General features: G+C 45.9%; 1 protein-coding gene across 3 annotated transcripts in view; it reads left to right on the top strand.

The window, feature by feature from the left end:
- The window catches only part of NFIA (nuclear factor I A), a 389,510-nt gene extending 375,704 nt beyond the window's left edge, over positions 1-13,806 (top strand). For all 3 annotated transcript variants that reach the window (XM_056122287.1, XM_056122288.1, XM_056122286.1), the window contains one exon: positions 13,566-13,806. In XM_056122287.1, the coding sequence (XP_055978262.1) occupies positions 13,566-13,583 (18 nt within the window). In that variant the 3' untranslated portion in view covers positions 13,584-13,806. The remainder of the gene's footprint in view (positions 1-13,565) is intronic.
- Positions 13,807-16,871: the final 3,065 nt, after the last annotated feature.

Below are 16,871 nucleotides of genomic sequence, written 5' to 3'. Positions count from 1 at the left end.
ATCCCAACCTTAGAGAAAAAGCTTTGGACCTTTCAATACTATGAACAGTATTACCAGAGGACTTGTCAGATACAGCCTTTGTAATGTTGAGATATGTTACTTCTATGGCTAATTTGTTTGTAAGTTTTTATCACTGAGGAGTGTGAAATCTATTGAGATGACCTTAAGATTCTTTTCTTTTATTCTATTAATGTGATTGGGCCATTCTTGCACGCCCATCTTCCCCAGATAAACCCCACTTGGTCATGATAATCAAATCCTTTTAACGTACTGCTGACTCAGTTTGCTTGCATTTTATTGGAAATTTTTGCATCTGCTTTCATCAGGGATAATCAGGGATAATCAAGAAAAATCTATAGTTTTTTCTTTGGCGGGGGAGGTTGGTATTAGGAAAGCACAGCCTCATGAAATGAGTCTGCTGTCCTTCTCAATTTAGTGAAATATTTTCAGAAAGAGTAATGCCAACTATTCTTTAAATCTTTGGTAAAACTCACCAGTAAAGTTGTCTGCTCCTCAACTATTTTTTATTAAAGATTTTTCATTATCAATCTCATCTCCTTAATAGTAAATGATGTGAGCCATGTTCAGTCCCCTGTACCACCTTGAACATCACCCAGAGTGAGTTCAGAACTCAGAGCCGGAAGTAAGCTCTGTGATTGAATATGGTCCCAACCACTTGCCTCTTCCCCAGAAATAAAAAGAATATGATATCTCTACTGGACTGGGGTCATTCGTTTTCATCATAATTTTTTTTTTAAGAAAGACACCCAGCAGAGTTCAGGGCTTACTTTTGGCTCTGCACAGAGGAATCACTCCTGGTGGGGCTCAGGTGACCTTATGGGATGCTGTAGATCAAACCCAGGTCGGCCAAATGCAAAGCAAACACCCCACCCTCTGTGTCTTCGCTCTGGCCCCTCCTACTTTTTAACTGGATTTTCAAGGCAGCTAATTAGGACAGTTTTATTAAAACCCTAGGATTCATCAAAACCCTAGTAAAGAGACTAAATATGTAGAGATAATTTCCACTCAGTGCTTCAACTCTTTCAGGGGAGGGCAGAGAAGTACCAAATTATGGCTATGGAATCCAGGGGTCTAGATCCAGAGTCTGTTACTTGCTTTTAAACTGGAATGTGAACTTCAAAGCCTTATAGGAAAAGTAAGGAGATAGAGTTGTCATGACCCCTGCTTGGTCTTTCTTTGATTTTCTAGTAGATCTGAGGAAACTTTTAATACTGACTCAACTTGGTGCTGCCCGGCCTCAGACTGAAATGCCTGAGAAAGTACAGATTCCAACTGTACAACATTCCTCCGCTAAGCCTTGGAAACCTGCATCCTGAGGCCGCTGTAGTTCACAAGGAACACATGTAAATGAGGATCAGTTATAAACTCCTGAGGAGTGTTTTATTTCATTTAAACCTGAACTTGAACTCATCAACGTGTTCCCGGAGAACAACACAGAAAGGCTGATGGAGTCAAACAGGAAGCCGTATTTTAATTCCGACAAGTCGCTTCTTCACAAGAGAAAAGAGAAAAAAAAAAAAACCTTTAAGTGCTTTTTTAATTGAATCAACTTGTACAAGGTGGTATATCTGTAAGCTATTGCAGAGAAACGGTGGGGGGAAATTCCAGAATCAGAATGAGAGCTAATATGTATCACATGTATCATTTAAACTTGCCATGATTCTTGCAAAGTGAACAATGGAATCTCTTATGCATGTGGTCGTGTAACAAGAGAGAAAGATATTTAAAGAGCCAGTGAACACAAAACTGTCCAGTCTGTAATTGGTTTATTAGAATATGGGAAGCCGATAGATGGGGTCTGTAGCCATTGCAAACTGGCAGTGTGTGTGTGCCTCTTGAGTCCCAGATTTACACCTAAATCTCAGAGGGAGAACACCATCCAGTTGAACTTATTTGAAAATGAAGTAAGTCATTTTTTGGTTTGTATGCTTGGTTTTGTCAAAAATGCATCCACGAATCTGCCCTCAGTAATCTTGCCTTTGAGAGCATCTCTCTAGTCATGACTAAAAAGGTAAAAACAGGGGCCGGAGCGATAGTGCAGTGGGGAGGGTGTTTGCCTTGCATACACCTAACCCAGGTTCGATCCCCGGCATCCCTTAGGGTCCCCCAAGCACCGCCAGGAATAATTCCTGAATGCAGTGCCAGGAGTAACCCCTGAGTATCGCTGGGTGTGACCCAAAAAGCAAAATAATAATAATAATAATAAAGATAAAAACAAATCAAACGTTCCTATTAGCGCGTGTTGTTCCTTTCGGCAAAACAACACAGATGTCCAGCAGGGATAGCATGTAGCCCTCCTGCCCCTCCCCTGTGACTTGCAATCCCTGTCACTGATGTGGAGATGCTTTACTTAAATGTCAAGGACTTTTCACCCCTGCCCCACTCACCACCCCAGTCCCTCTCACCTCCCCTGGTAATCTTCAGGAAGGTCTTAATTGTTGGGAGTAATGAATATGACTTCGTTGTAAATCTAACTACAAATTTTGAAGGAAATAAGTCTGAACATAAAGAGCATTTGCTGTTTCAGCATTTAAAAGAAAAAAAAACCACCCTCAAACTGTCATTTGAAACTGCGGACTCCCCCCACATGGGTTTGCTTTGCAAGTCACGTCTTAACAAAGACAAGTTTTGTTGCCATAAAGCTCTAAATCCCACCACATTTTCAAGAGGAGGAGGAGGAGGAGAGCATTGTTCCCGACCCTGGGCTTGCGATTTTGGGGATGTCTATAGAAGTTGGACAGTGCTCAGGGAAACGGTTTTGTTGTCAGGGGTGGAAGGTGTCTCAGATGAAATCCTGACCCCAGACTGTGTCATCCCACCAGTGTCTTAGATATCTCAGACTGGCGGTAGGAAGCCTTGAGTCTACTCCTAACTCAGTGCCTGCCTTCACCACACCATAGCTTGGCAGTATGTAGAGTTTTGTCTTTTGCTGCTCTCTTTGCTCCCAAAAATACTCCAAGAACGGGGAGCCTGAGCCCATGGAGCAGGGTCTTTGGAGCTCTGAAGTCACAGGGTAGTAAAGGCAAACCTGCATTTCGCGGGAGTAAGCATTCACAAAGAGCAGGACTCTCGCCACTATCACAGCTACCTGGTGCAGATGGAACAGCCAAGGGGCAGGAGAGAGTACAGCAGAGAAGACGCTGGCCTTGCAAGTGGCCAGTCCAGGTTCGAGCTCCAGCACCTCATGTGGCCCTCCTTTGCCCCACCAGGAGTGAGCCCTGAGCCCTGAGTCAGGAGTGATCCTTGAGCCCAGAGCCAGGAATGATCCCTGAGCACAGACCCAGGAGTGAGTCCTGAGCACAGAGTCAGGAATGAGCCCTGAGCACAGAGCCAGAAGTGATCCTTGAGCCCAGAGGCAGGAATAATCCCTGAGCACAGACCCAGGAGTGAATCCTGAGCACAGAGCCTGGAGTAAGCCCTGAACACAGAGCCAGGAATGATTCCTGAGCACAGAGCCAGGATTAATCCCTGAGCACAGACCCAGGAGTGATCCCTGAGCACAAAGCCAGGAATGAGCCCTGAGCACAGAGCCAGAAGTGATCCTTGAGCCCAGAGGCAGGAATAATCCCTGAGCACAGACCCAGGAGTGAATCCTGAGCACAGAGCCTGGAGTAAGCCCTGAACACAGAGCCAGGATTAATCCCTGAGCACAGAACCAGGAGTGATCCCTGAGCACAAAGCCAGGAATGAGCCCTGAGCACAGAGCCAGGAGTAAATCCTAGGCACAGCCAGCTGTGCCCCCACCCTACCCCCCCACCCCACCGCCAAAAAAAAAAAAAAGAAAGGGAGAAAAAAATTGAAAACTTGTCAGAAGGGAAAGCAGGAAAGGTCGAGGTGTGGACTCTTTGTAACACAAGCTAAGAGGTCTCCTGCGGCCCTCCCTGGCTGAGCCTGAACTTGAACCCGGATCCCGACTCCTCTCACAGTCCAGGGAATCTCTTTCCTCTGAAGTCTGAGAACTAAGGCTACAGCTTCCCCGCCTCGTGTCTGCGTTCTGCCCCTCTGCCCTCCTTTCCCTGGCAGAAGCCCCCTTTCCAGCTGCAAAGCGGATGCAGTTGAGTGAGTCTGCCTTCACTTCCTTCTTAATCCGCTGAATGGAGTGGAAAGGACTGTTGGGTTTCTAGGGCCTTTGAGAGTCTCGGGGTCTGCTGGAATTCCTCGGGGGCGGGAGATGAGGGTGGCGGGGGCAAGCAGGAAGGAGCTGGGACAGTGAGCAGAGGATTAGAGGTGAGACGCAGGGGCCTCGCCCAGGGCCATGGGCCATCTAGCAGTGTCCCTGGGGCACACGCAGCCAGAGTCTAAGAGGTTCCTGGCCCCAAAGGCTGGTTTGGGAATTAGCATCTGGCCAAGGCCCAGGTCTTCTATCATTCTGTTGCAGAACGTCTCTGGGGAGATTTTTGGAAATAACTGGACTTTTTTTGCTCTAATGTTATTTTCCTCCCCTGACCAGACTTGGGTCTTCCAGCGCAATCCAAGCCTGAAGGCTACAGGGTCGGTGAGCAGTGAACCTGTGGCACGTTAGGGAAGCGCCTTCAGCTTGTGGGGAGGAACCCCGGGCCTGGGGAAGGTTTCTGGGAGGTGGTGGTGAGCCTGCAGTCCCCCCGCCTAGTTTGTCTCTTTGAAGGCTTCGCTAGACCCTGCCTCGCTCAGGGGCCATTCCTGGTGGCACTTAGGAAGCCTTATGCAGTGTTGGGGCTTGCCTGCCTGTGAGGTAAGCACCTTATCCCCTGCACTATCTTTCTGGACCCTTGTTGCCCCTCTTTTTAAACAAGAACGGGGGTCCACCATGGAGCACCTCTAGAGCTGCCTGTACTGATTGGAGCACAAGCATTGAATCAAAATTAGAAAACTGGAATCTGATGTTTAAGAAAACATACATTCCCCCCGCCCCCATTTCCCAGCCCCCCTGGGAATCGTATTTATTCCCTTCGATATTCCTTTCTTCAACTCTTTCTACCTCTGAAAAAAGAGGAAAGAAATAGAAGAGGGAAAAGATGATTTTACTTTAATGCCGAAAATGAAAAAATGACAAAAAGCTAGGCTCTCGTCTTTATTTTTTGCCTTTGGGGCAGACAGTAGCCAATAACTAAGACTGCCTGCATCTTTAGACCTGAGAGGACTCTTTTAGGGCTCACTTTCCTGAGGGAAAGAGGTTTGTCCCATTTCAAGACCTGGAAATGCAGCCTCTGGTGATTGGTAGCTAAAATTTTGCAACTCACTTTTATGTACTAGTTATGCACTAGTAGCGGGGGGGAGTTGATGCCTCCTGGTAACTGATCAAATTTGACAAAATCGAAAGTCTCCAATAATAATAATAATAATAAACACAAGACCCTCACAGAAAAATAAAACCACACATGCCACCACCGCTGCATTTTTCTTTTTTTTCAGCCCCAGAACTATCCATTACCCCATGAAGGGCTCCTTCCCAAAGATCCGGCTACGCCATGGTGGCCAGTGGCCAAAGAGGGCAGAACTCGGGGTATTTCCTCGGCCTAGGGTTCTTGTCCCCTTAATCTCCACGCTGCACCTCAGATCTCAAGCAGCTTCCGTAGCGCGGGCTCACTTTAATGGGTAGAATCTATTTTTCATGAAAAAGCAGGAAATAAGCTGTCTCTTTCATAAAAAGATTTACAAAATGTAATCATTGTTGAAATATTCCCTTTGAACTGCCGTGTCCACGGGGGTCTCAGCTCCCGGAGTCGGGCTTCATTAGAACCCCCTCACAAGCGGCTCCAGAAGGGCAGGTACGCTGGTGGCGCCCGGCTTTGATGTCTTGAATGAATGAAAGAAAAGCACAATAAAAAAGAGCTGTTGATCAAGCATAAAGTACTCTTTAAGCTGACAGAAAAGCAGCCTTAACACACCCTAAGCTGCTTTTAGTTTTTTTTCCTATTTTTCCTCACATTTTCCTGTGCTTTGTGTACAGTGGGGGTTTGTATTTTATAAGAAGTCTCTGATCTATGTAGTATGCCATTCGCTAACAAAAACCAAAATAGGATTGTTTCTGTCCCACTTGGTTGCCTGACGACTCGCCCCCTCCTCCCCGCTCCCCCTCGCGCCCCCCTTTGCCTGGCCTGCAGTTCAGCCGCACAAGGCAAGGGCCCAAATGCCTTTCATAAACTTGTGCTCGTTCCCTTTGTGCGCTCGGTTTTGCCGCTCTGATTTTAATACTGCAATTAAAGACAGGTTGTTGTATTTTGGGTTGTTTTTTTTGTTTGTTTTGGTTTGGTTTCTTTTTTCCTTCCCAAGAACATTGCCTTACAACAGGGGAAATGGTCCTGGCCCAGCTGCTGCTGCTTATAACTGAGAAATTTTATCATTGAGTAAGAGAGAGGGGCCTGGTGTTCCAAGTATTTTCCGAGAGATCCCTCTTGAGGCTTCAGGGACCTTTAGGTCTTGGACACATTTCCTAGCCCGAGAACCCATCCACCCTGCCTTCTGGTCCTCTCTCTCCTGCCCTCACTCCAGCAATGAGCCCACTCTTACCTAACTCCCAAAACTGATAGCACTGAACTCCGTTGCGTGGAATCCAAAACGGAAATGCAGTTCCCAGCAAGCCTAGGATTGTTTCCCGAGTCCCTGGTGTTGGACCCCTTTAAAGGATGGGATCTCTTGGCCCGAGCTTCCAGGGGATCACTTAGAGCTCTGTGCAAAAGCTGACGTCTGAAAGCCAAAGGGGCCCAGAGTGCCACTTACAGTTCCCAAGTAGCTGTGTCTTGCCCGAGCCTCAGATTCCCTGGTGAAACCATAAAAGGAGACTAAGAGTAAAAACATTGTATGATGTTGGAGCAGATAGCAGGGCCAGTTGGGCTATGGCAAAAGATTCGGGCTTTAGAACAACGGCGTAATAGGATTGCCTACATCCTTGCAAGCGTGGGGGGTGCTGGCTAGCTTGGTGGGTAAAGAGATTAGTGTTTTCCCGTCTTGAGGTTTGAACCAAATGGAGGTCTTGGCCAGGCGCAGCTCAGGCCCTCTCCAGGGAGCAGTGGTTTGGACAAGTCCTCTGTGCTTGTAGTAAGTAGGCAGCCGTTCGTGTTCCAGAACTATTGCACATGCTACTGACGCAGTTGGCCTTGGTGCCAGGGCTCTGCAGTCGGAAGCGCCTGGGGCAGCTTGCAGAGCCACTCGTTTGCTTGTTCTCTCAGGAGAGTGCCCCTCATCCACGGAGCCAGGGATCTGTGCCACGAACCAGACTGGAAGGCGTGCCTCTAAAACGCCTTTTGGTGGAGGGCAGGGGTCCCTGACCCTGCACTTGGGCACCTTCACGGCAGCTGGGCTGATTCTTCCGCCTTTATGGACAGTACTACACTAGGACCTGCATCCGGCCAGCTCCGATACCACAGCAGGAAGAGAAGACGGGTCATGACACTCTCAGTCATAACAGAGGCAACAAACCCCTAAGCCGAAGGCCTAGAAAAGACCCCTCGGAAGCAGGGACTGGGAGGGGGTCCTGAGAACGTGGGGACTGGCCAGTATTTGTGGAGACAGTGCTAGGGATGCAGCCTAGACCAAGGCCCCGCAGGGCAGGCGCGTTTGGCTTTGGGGTGGGGAGGGTGGGGGATCTGGAAGAAGTTTAGCTCAGGGCTAGTGGGGGAGTTCAAGCAGGGAAAGATAAGGACACAGCAGCAACGGGGCCCACGATGGCCCATTAAGGCTTTAATAGTTTCCTGTACAATAAACAAGTCTAGGTTTCACGTTATTGAAAACAGGCTTTCTCTAATTATCAAAAACCCAACAAGAAAAATGACTGCCAAGATCAAAGCCCCGGGGTTGGCAGTCGCTCGCCATGGCGGGCACCTGTGTCCAGCACGTCACCCTCCTCAGAAGCCTGCCTCACAAGGGCACATCTCGCCGCTGTCCTCTGAGGATCCCTCACAAACCTGGAGACCTGCCCCCTCGATTGCACACATTAATAGATAAAGGGGGGCTCAATTCTGGGACCCTGAGACACGGATAGTCACCGCCCTCCATGGAAATAGTGTTACAAAGATCCTACTCTGAGAAAATCATGCGTACTGACAGGTGAAGTCTGAATTCCGGCACCCTCTCCCTCCACAAGATCTGAGGAGCAGGCCCCGCATCTCCCCTCCTCAGTTTCCCCAGAGGTGGCTGGCACAGAATGCCTGCCACGTGGATCCCATGTGTGGGCCACACCAGTCGAGAGAAACTCTACAATGGAGAAGCTGCTTCCTACTGAGGTCCTGTCTGTCTCCTCAGTGCTGGAAGGGGCAAGAGAATCTACAGGCTGTTGTCCTGTTGCTCAGCACAGAAATAGGCCCTGGATTAGTGTGGCTCCACTGAGCTCCCATCTCCTAAGGAGAAAAGGCAAGATGGCGGCAGTCCCTCAGGCAGGTGTGGTGGGAGAGTCCCTACACATGCGGCCTCTGCAAGAGCCAGGCAGGGGCCTCCTATGCTCACAGGGTTCTGTGTGCCGCCCATGAGTGTCCTTAAATAACCCACCTTGCCTGGAGAAGAAAGCAGAGTGTCACACCCAGCTCTGGATTCCACATTAACAACCTCCTTCCGCACTGTTCAACTTTGCCCTTGAGGCCTTTTGTTTAACTTTTTAATTTGAAAAACAGATTCTGGTGCGTCACAGTCTGTTCTCCCTCCCCATCTAGCCCCAACCCCCTACCCCCAGCGCTCTCTCTCTCTCTCTCTCTTTCTCTCTCTCTCTCTGTCTCTCTCCATCTTTTTGTCTCTCTCGATCTCTTTGTCTCTCTCAATCTCTTTGTCTCTCTCTCTCTGATTAAAGTAAAATCCAGCTATCTCAGGCAGACTTGTATTTCCTTTGACTGCTAAGATATACATCCTGTCCCTTAGTGAAGAGTATGTGAAAGGACTTTGTCAAGTGATCAGCAGGCAGAAGAAGGTGACTCGTTAACAATTAAAGATCCGAGGCTTCATTCACTGTCTCTTTACCAACTTCATGACCCAAATTGGAAAACAGCCTCAGTTTCCTAATCACCCTCGAAGCGGCCCAAGAAAGGAAAGAGACTGACATTGTCAACGGTGGTGCTGCCATCGCAGACTTCCTGTTTAGGATACCGCCGGATAGATATTGTTTATGGTTCATAAAACCTGACTACTGTATTCCAGAATCCGGGCAGAATGGGATTCGAACTTTCATGGAGCTGTAAATTAAGGAGCAGGAAGTGTGATAAAACTCCTTCGAGAACAGGGTTGGGTGTGGGGGGGGGGGTGAGATGGAGGGGAGCCGTCGCGCTGCAATGGTTAAATGAAATTTTATAAGCACATTCAGTGTGGAGCTGTTTTGCATTACATGAGTTGAATACCTTAGAGACGCCACATCTGCAGGCACTTTATTAAATCCTTAGTCAGCACTTTCCAACCTGATGAGATTACTTCTTCATTTGACTGGAGAAAAGGAAAGCTGAGCTCTGGTCCTGGACTGCAGATTTCTTTTGATGTTTCACCTTGAACACTGAAAGAGGACAATTACCCGCCCTCCCTACCCCCTCCCCAAGCCCCCAGCACATCCCCAACTGGAGAAATTGTGAATGCAACAGAGTAATTTTGCTTAACTAGGGCCTTTGTGGGAGTGTGGATTTATGAACTTCCAAAACAACTGTAGCTGAAAGTTCCTGAGGGGAAAAAAATAGATCAAAGCTCAGTGTTTACTTCCTCAATGTAAATGCATCAAGATAACATCGTCCCATATTGTATTGTAATATTGGGACTCAGTGCAGATAAGGGACAGAGATTCCTTTGTAGTCTATCTGGATCCAGTAGGTTAAATGAGGGGGCTATAAAGTATGAAGGCAGAAGTGAAGATCAGCAAATGCCCGTAGTAGACCATAGTTTTGACTCTGCCTAAATGAACTGTGTTCCATGTAGCTACGTTTTCTCTGGTGATTTTCTCCTTAGTCCCACAATTGAATGGTCTCTGATTTTGCGTGTGTGTGTGTGTGTGTGTGTGTGTGTGTGTGTGTGTGTGTGGCTCAGAAGAATGTGCTTGGGGTCCTTCTTCAAGCGATGCTTTGAAGCTTGAACTGCTTGCATAAGAGATGTCAGACCAAGATACAGAGCAAAGGGGCTTTTCCAAACAGTGTTCGCGGGATGTTGGTAGTAGCTCACAGAAGTTCTGAGCTAGTGAACCGCTTTTCCACGTGCGTGCGACTCTTATGCTTATCCCAGAGGCCCCGTGCACACTGTCAGCTGCAAACTGATGAGAGAACTTGCTGCCATGCATAAGGCGTGGGTTGTTTTTGTTGTTGTTTTTTATTTTTGTATCATCATCATTATTGCAGTAACTTCATCTTCCTTTTCTGAAAGTAACGATTGACGCAATGCAGTGTGGTTTCCCCAAAGCACTCCCCCACACAAAATAATAATAATAATAATTATTATTATTATTATTATAATTCCCTGTGTGGTTCCCTTAACCCACTGACTTCCCATTCTGGAAAGCCTTGGTCAAGTAGCTGGGTTAATTGTCATGAAGATTAGTGTGATGTTGAAATAAGTACTAATGGTCACATTATGGGAGTAAAAAAGTTGAAGAATAGGTTTTGGTTTGGGCCTGAAAGGGTTAATTAAGTTTTTTTCACGGGTTATTAAAGCCCCCACCCCCTGCCTTCAGAGTCATATTGACACCCCTCTGCAGGGCAGCTCCCTCCTCTATTGGCATGTTGCTGGTCAGAGCACAATAGCCTTCTGTGTGTGCAAATCATTCCTAAAATCATCGCAAGGGGGAAAAAAAAAGTTTGAAAGCTTTAACGTTAGACAAAAGCCTAAGAGCTGCAGTGCGCAGCTCAAAATCCCGGAGTCAGCAACTTCTATTGATTAAAAACTAACCTTTAAAGTAACTCTGAGAGTGTGTGGTTAGCATTTAAATTTAAACATGTCATGAGTTGATTTGTGTTCCTGAATGCCAACTCAGAAGGAGTAACATTCACATCGCTTTTTTTTTCTAATTCCCTTAAGCAGCTAAAGTATTTCATGAAATGTCAATAGGGCAAAAAGAAAAGGGGGTGGGGTATGGGGGGAGCAACCCCCCCCCCTTCATGCTGGGCCTTATAGTTTTCTTTCCCATGCAAATATTCACCCCGTAAAAGAAAAGTGTGGAGAGTGAAACACAATAATTAGTCCTTTGTCTAACTTTCCCAAGTGCCAGAGAAAGACAGATTAATTAAATATACAACAGTGTTGGTTTTGAGAGTGGGGGTCTTGCTTGCTGTGTAGGTCATAAATTAGACAGAATAAATACTTCAATGTGTTTGCAGTGGGGCTGCTACGTCACAGCCCCTGGAAGGTTGGTGGGAGGAGAGCGGAGGGTTTCTTGCTAATGATAGTCACGTCTGGGTCTGTCTGGTTGCTCTTAGCAACCAGACATGATGTAACACCAGGATGAACTTGAACTTGGGGGACTTGAAAAGAGAACAATAGACCAGAGCAATCAATAAAGCCTATTTCAGTGAAGGATTACAGAGCTGCTCTGGGGTAACCTTGTCGGCAAGGCACACACTGAATAGTAAGATGTGTGAAGAAACTTTTTTTCCCTCCCCCCCCCCCCCCCCTTGCTTTTTAAGTGAAGTACAGAGGCACTGCAGATTTCTGGAGCGCGCGGAGGTGGTGCCCAGAAAAGGCGGTGCGGAGAACTGCGCCCCCTGCCGGCCGGCCGGGACCCAGGAGTCGGCAGCGTGGGATTTCCGGAGGCTGGAATTGCACAACTGCCTTAGACCATCCTACCCTCCCCACCCCCCCCAACATCCCCCCCCTCCTCCGCCACCCTCCATCCCAATAGCAAGCCCTGCGCTGCCGTTCCCAAAGTCAGAGACCGTTTGGGGAGAGCCAGAACCCGGCTGGAGCGTGGGCCAGGGTCAGCTGCGAGGAAAGGTTCTAAAAATACAGTCTGGAGTTTGCCGCTCTGCAAATGCGTCTGCCTTTTGTGTCCGCTTGATTCAGGCCGGGTGGACGAGCCAGGATGATTGCCTTTCAAGACACAAGAGGCTGATTGTGCATCCCCAAACAGGTGGTCAGAGAATTAGCTGCAAGGAGATGGGATGGGCTATGACTTGGTGCAGTCTGTGTGGGCTGTTCTGCTCCAATCCTAGAGAGCTCTGGGGAGTGGGAAATCTGGCCCTCGCCTCCACGCACCCATCACTTCCTTTATTGCCCGCTCATGCCAGAGCTTGACCACTACCTAATGGAATCTCCTGGACACCAGTGAGCCCAGATGTATAACCCTTTCTGAGACCTTCCATCCAGACTTCAGAAACGTTCACCTTGTCTGGAGGTTGACGGGTTTTTCTGTGAATAGTGATGGAAGGGGTGGATTGGGTAGGGTAGCTCTGGAGAAGACCACTGGCAGAAGCCCTCTGGGATACTGGACTAGAATGGTGATTGTATTGCCAGCTCTCTCCCCAGGGCTGCTGGAAATCTCAGACCACCCATGGGATCAGGAAAGGAAAGGGGTCTCTGGAAACAAGGCCCCGTGGACACAAGAAATCCTCTGAGTTAGCTCCACTGGAAATCTCAGAGAATTCTTGGAAGTTAATCCCAGAGAGCTTCATTAGTTAGTCAGAAGGATGGCTCTGCCATCATGGTAGCTCATAGGGTGAAATGCTGATAGCACTTGATTCTGTCGTTCTTTGAAAATAGTGTTTGAGAGGTTTTGAGCTGTCGGAGGCAAAGTGCTTCTCCAGATCTCCCTTAGGCACGTGAAAGGAACTGGAGAGTTATGGGGGTGGCCATGACTCACCCCAGATCACCCAGGACCCCAGGGACAGTGCTTTGTCCACGGTAGCTCCACTTGTTCTTCCATTAAGTGGAGACCACCTCACCTTTCTGAGGAGAGAGTCACTGTAGCATCTTCTGTACCTCCAGCTCGTTGAGGGAGGTATTTGTAGACTAGTGATGAAACTCAGTGGTTGAAAGCCTTGGTTGGATGAGACATCCCCTCACCTCCTTGCCCCTGCACCATCCCCACCCTGTGACTTCCTGAGAAGCACAAAACCCAACAAACCAAAAGGCATAGCACCCCCACCAACAACAGGAGCCCCACCCCAATCTCGGTTCACTCCTGTGGTTTGTGCAGGTCATCCGAGGGGACAGTCACCTGCCTCTGCGCTATCTCCCACCCCCCTCTCCAGTCACTCAGCTCTTTCTTGGGTACCTGCTCAGGTTCCCGGGATTATGCAAGCCAAGCCCTAGCGAGGCAGCAATAGTCAAGGTTGTCAAGCTTCCTGTCACTCTCCAACCATCACCACCAGACTACATATCCCATATGCCTACAGGGTATGTAAGTGGACATAATGAGTTCTTTTGCAAGGCAGGCCTAGAATGTTGGAAAACTGCAACAAAGGTGCTGAATTTTCATTTAAGGTATTTGGTGAGTTTCCATGTAATAAGAATCTGACCATTGTTGGCCTCTCCTTTTCCCAGCAAAAACCTCCCCCCCCCACCCCCTTTGCTCCTCAGCCAGAGGCAGATATGTCATTTGGAAGAGCGACATCATCAAAAACCAGGTTGTTGCAAACTGTCTCTCTCACGGCCCTTTTCCTTGTTTTGTCTTCCAGTCCTGGTACCTGGGATAAAAGTCGCAGCGTCCCACCATCCACCCGACAGACCACCTGACCCCTTCTCAACTCTGTAACATGGACGCATCCTCAACCCAAGCGCGGTTACAACTTCACTGTCAGTGAAAGGGGAGGAAAGCCGATTCAAATCAACTTGTACACGGAAACAGCGAGCATTATGGTCCAACAGCAAAGGCCATAAAAACCTTTTGGGATTTTTTTTAAGAAACAAAAAAGAAAACTACTTTAGGGACTGTTGTAATTTTCTCATATGGTGCTGGAAATGGCCGGGCTTCAGAGCAGGGGAAGTGTTGGCGTGTGTAAGCAGGAGGAGAGGTGGCAAGACGAGGTGCCCTCTTGCTCAGACTTCCCAGGGGAACACACTTGGCTTCCGGAGCCTGGCTGTTTCACAGTATTCCATGAATTCACCCACACAGGTGTGAGCCTCCGTGAGCACACAGGGGGGCCCATGGAGAACTAAATCTTTTGTAGTAGCTGACATCTGCAATATAGAGCTGACGGGGCAGTCAGAGGGCAATGTTTCTCTGTCACACATTGGGAGATGAAAACGCAGTTATGTTCCTTTTTTCCTTTCTCTTTTTAGTTTTGGTTTGGTTCAGCAGTCAGCAGCTCAATCTATATAACACGGCCCGCAAGACAGTGAATTCACTCACGATGCAGAACGATTCCGGAAATGGCAAACTACTACTTAACTACGATTCAGTTTTTTAAAAGTTTTGAAATGCTGCACTTACATTTAAAAAAAAAAAAATCAACAAAAAAAAAAAGACGACACATTTTTTTTTCAACAATTTCAACAATGACACAAAAATTCACATGGAAATGGGGAAGATGGTCTGTTTTGACAGAAACTGACAGGAATCAATCAAAAACAATCGAATTTTGAATTGAGTGAAGTGCAATTTCATTGGATAGCTAAATATCTTTGTAAGATAGAGATTGTTGAAAATTCTATTTTTGTTTTTCAAGTCCTTCCACCCCAGGACTCTAAATTATTGGGGTAAAAAACAGCCTTGCAAGAAAAAGGGGAGCTATTTTTGCTTTTTATGTTTTTTATTGTTAAACTTGTATCCCTTTAAAAACTGAAGGAAAATCTAAAAAAAAAAAAAACAAATCTAATGGTGCTTTTACCACAATATGTTAACTACATTAAATGCTAATTAATTATTTTCTGTTATCAAAGCACATAACTAAAATGAAATCATGGTATCTGTTAATTTTATAAGCTAGAAGTCACTATAATGGATTTATGCCAATTCTGAAACATTTTACATGTATCTGGCAACATAGGATTTATCAGTTATCAGACACTTCATTGTACCAGAGATTGTCCAGAAATTTTAAAAGACCTTTGCATCCCTGAACTGGGCTATGGGAAAATAATAATGATGATAATAATAATGATAATAAAACAAATATTGATACCGGTACCCACTCAGATCAAGGGTACTTATTAGGGAAAAAAAAAAGGTTTGCACCCCCAATGTCCTGTATCTTATGTAAAAAAAAAAACCACAAAACAAAAAACAACAAAAAAAGTGCAAGTGATTTTTCTATCAGACAGCGAAGCACCCCTATGCTTCCCATGCAACTTCAAGAAGGTTTCCTATACTATACATATATATACGTTCTGGTTGGCATGCCCTGCTGATCAGAGAAAGTCTCTGCATGTTCTAGTGTTAGTAACTAATTTTTATATAGTTAATGTAGGATAAAGTAGAGTGCATTAAGACACAATATTGTAATCCCTATTCTAGGCACTTGCCTTTAAACTATGTTTTTCAGCCCTTCAGAAGGGTTCTACTACTGTCCTATACAATCAAGTAACTGAAATTCTTGGGAAGACACTTTGCTCCTCATCTTTACCCCCTGAAACGATGTTGTTTTGTTTTGTTTTGTTTTTTTCCTTAATTTGCACGAAGACAAAAATTCCATATCAATGTGCCTTGCCCTGGATAGCGATTATTTGTGGAATTGTTGCACATGCTCCTCAATTGAAAGGGGTTTTTCCCTCGTCAAGCATTTGGAGACACTTTTTGTAAATGTGACTTTTATGTCAGCCATCGTCAGTTTCAACATCTAGAACTAAATAGAAAGTTAGTCGTTCCGCAGATAGGAGTAGTCCTTATTGTCCTCTGTGGTCAGTGGCAGTGCTATTCTGAGATCTGTAGATGCTTAGAATATCAGTATTTTGGATGTTGCTGCATTTTACGATTTATTTGGAGTCTTCCTTTATTCTCCCCCACCCCACCCCAGATATATGAAAATATGCAATACCTGCTTATATCGTGTAGAAAAAAGCTTAGCAATGATTCCTTTTCCTTTTCTTTTTTTTTTTTTTGTTTTCTTTTCTTTCTTTTTTTTTTTTTAATTTGACCAAAGTCGGTGCTGCACTTGGCGCAGTGTGTGTTTTAGGTGTTTGTCTTTGTACTTTTTCGTGTGTGATTTTTGAATGCACGTGCGCAGGAAGGGCTCCTCTTAGAGAAGCAGTCAAACTGTGAAGCACTAAGCTGACCCTGCTTCAAGCAATTTTGTTTTGACAACTGTTCCTTTCACAAGCAAGCCTTAAAAAAAAAAAAGAAAAAAAAGACAACTTCCTTTTTCTTCAGCTCCCACACCCCATTTTTCTTAGCAGACTGCAGTCAATCCACATTCAATAAAAAGTATATAATGCCCATTTTTATATGCACGTTTTTAAACTTCCAAGTTCTGAAAATTGTTTACTGGTTATCTCTATTTAAGGAAAAAAAATAAAATAAAACATTTTGGATTTTCATACGTGTCTGATAGTGGTTGAATAGTCGTTGGGCGCTGTTGTATGGTGTGATTGTCAGTATATGGTGTCACTTCCTATAGCCAGCCAGCATACTTTGCCTTCCCCTATAGCACTTAGCTGGGCATTACTTTATTATGACATATGTGCACTAAAAAAAGGAAAAAAAAAAAGAAAAAAATAGCAGCTTTCAGTGCTTCACAGTGAAGGGAAAAAAGCCTAGACAAACATTTTGTCAGAACCTTGCAATAAGCCAAGGTATTACCAGTAAATTGGTTGTATATACAATAAAATTGCACCCTTTTTTAAAAACAAAACAAACTAAGCAATAGTTTGGGCAGTTTTAGTTGTTTTTAGTGAGCATGTTGTAGTCTTGACTGCAAAGAGAGAGAATAAACTGCCCACTCAGAAGATATGTAATTTGTATTGTTGTATAGTTTTATTGATTACACTGATTTATTCTACCCTATTTTATAATGCAGGACTTTTGTACTGTTGTTTAAATGAGGAAA

The sequence above is a fragment of the Sorex fumeus genome, unplaced genomic scaffold (genome assembly GCF_029834395.1).
Source record: "Sorex fumeus unplaced genomic scaffold, SorFum_2.1 ptg000045l, whole genome shotgun sequence".
Taxonomy (NCBI): domain Eukaryota; kingdom Metazoa; phylum Chordata; class Mammalia; order Eulipotyphla; family Soricidae; genus Sorex; species Sorex fumeus.
This window is presented reverse-complemented; position numbering and strand designations above follow the sequence as displayed.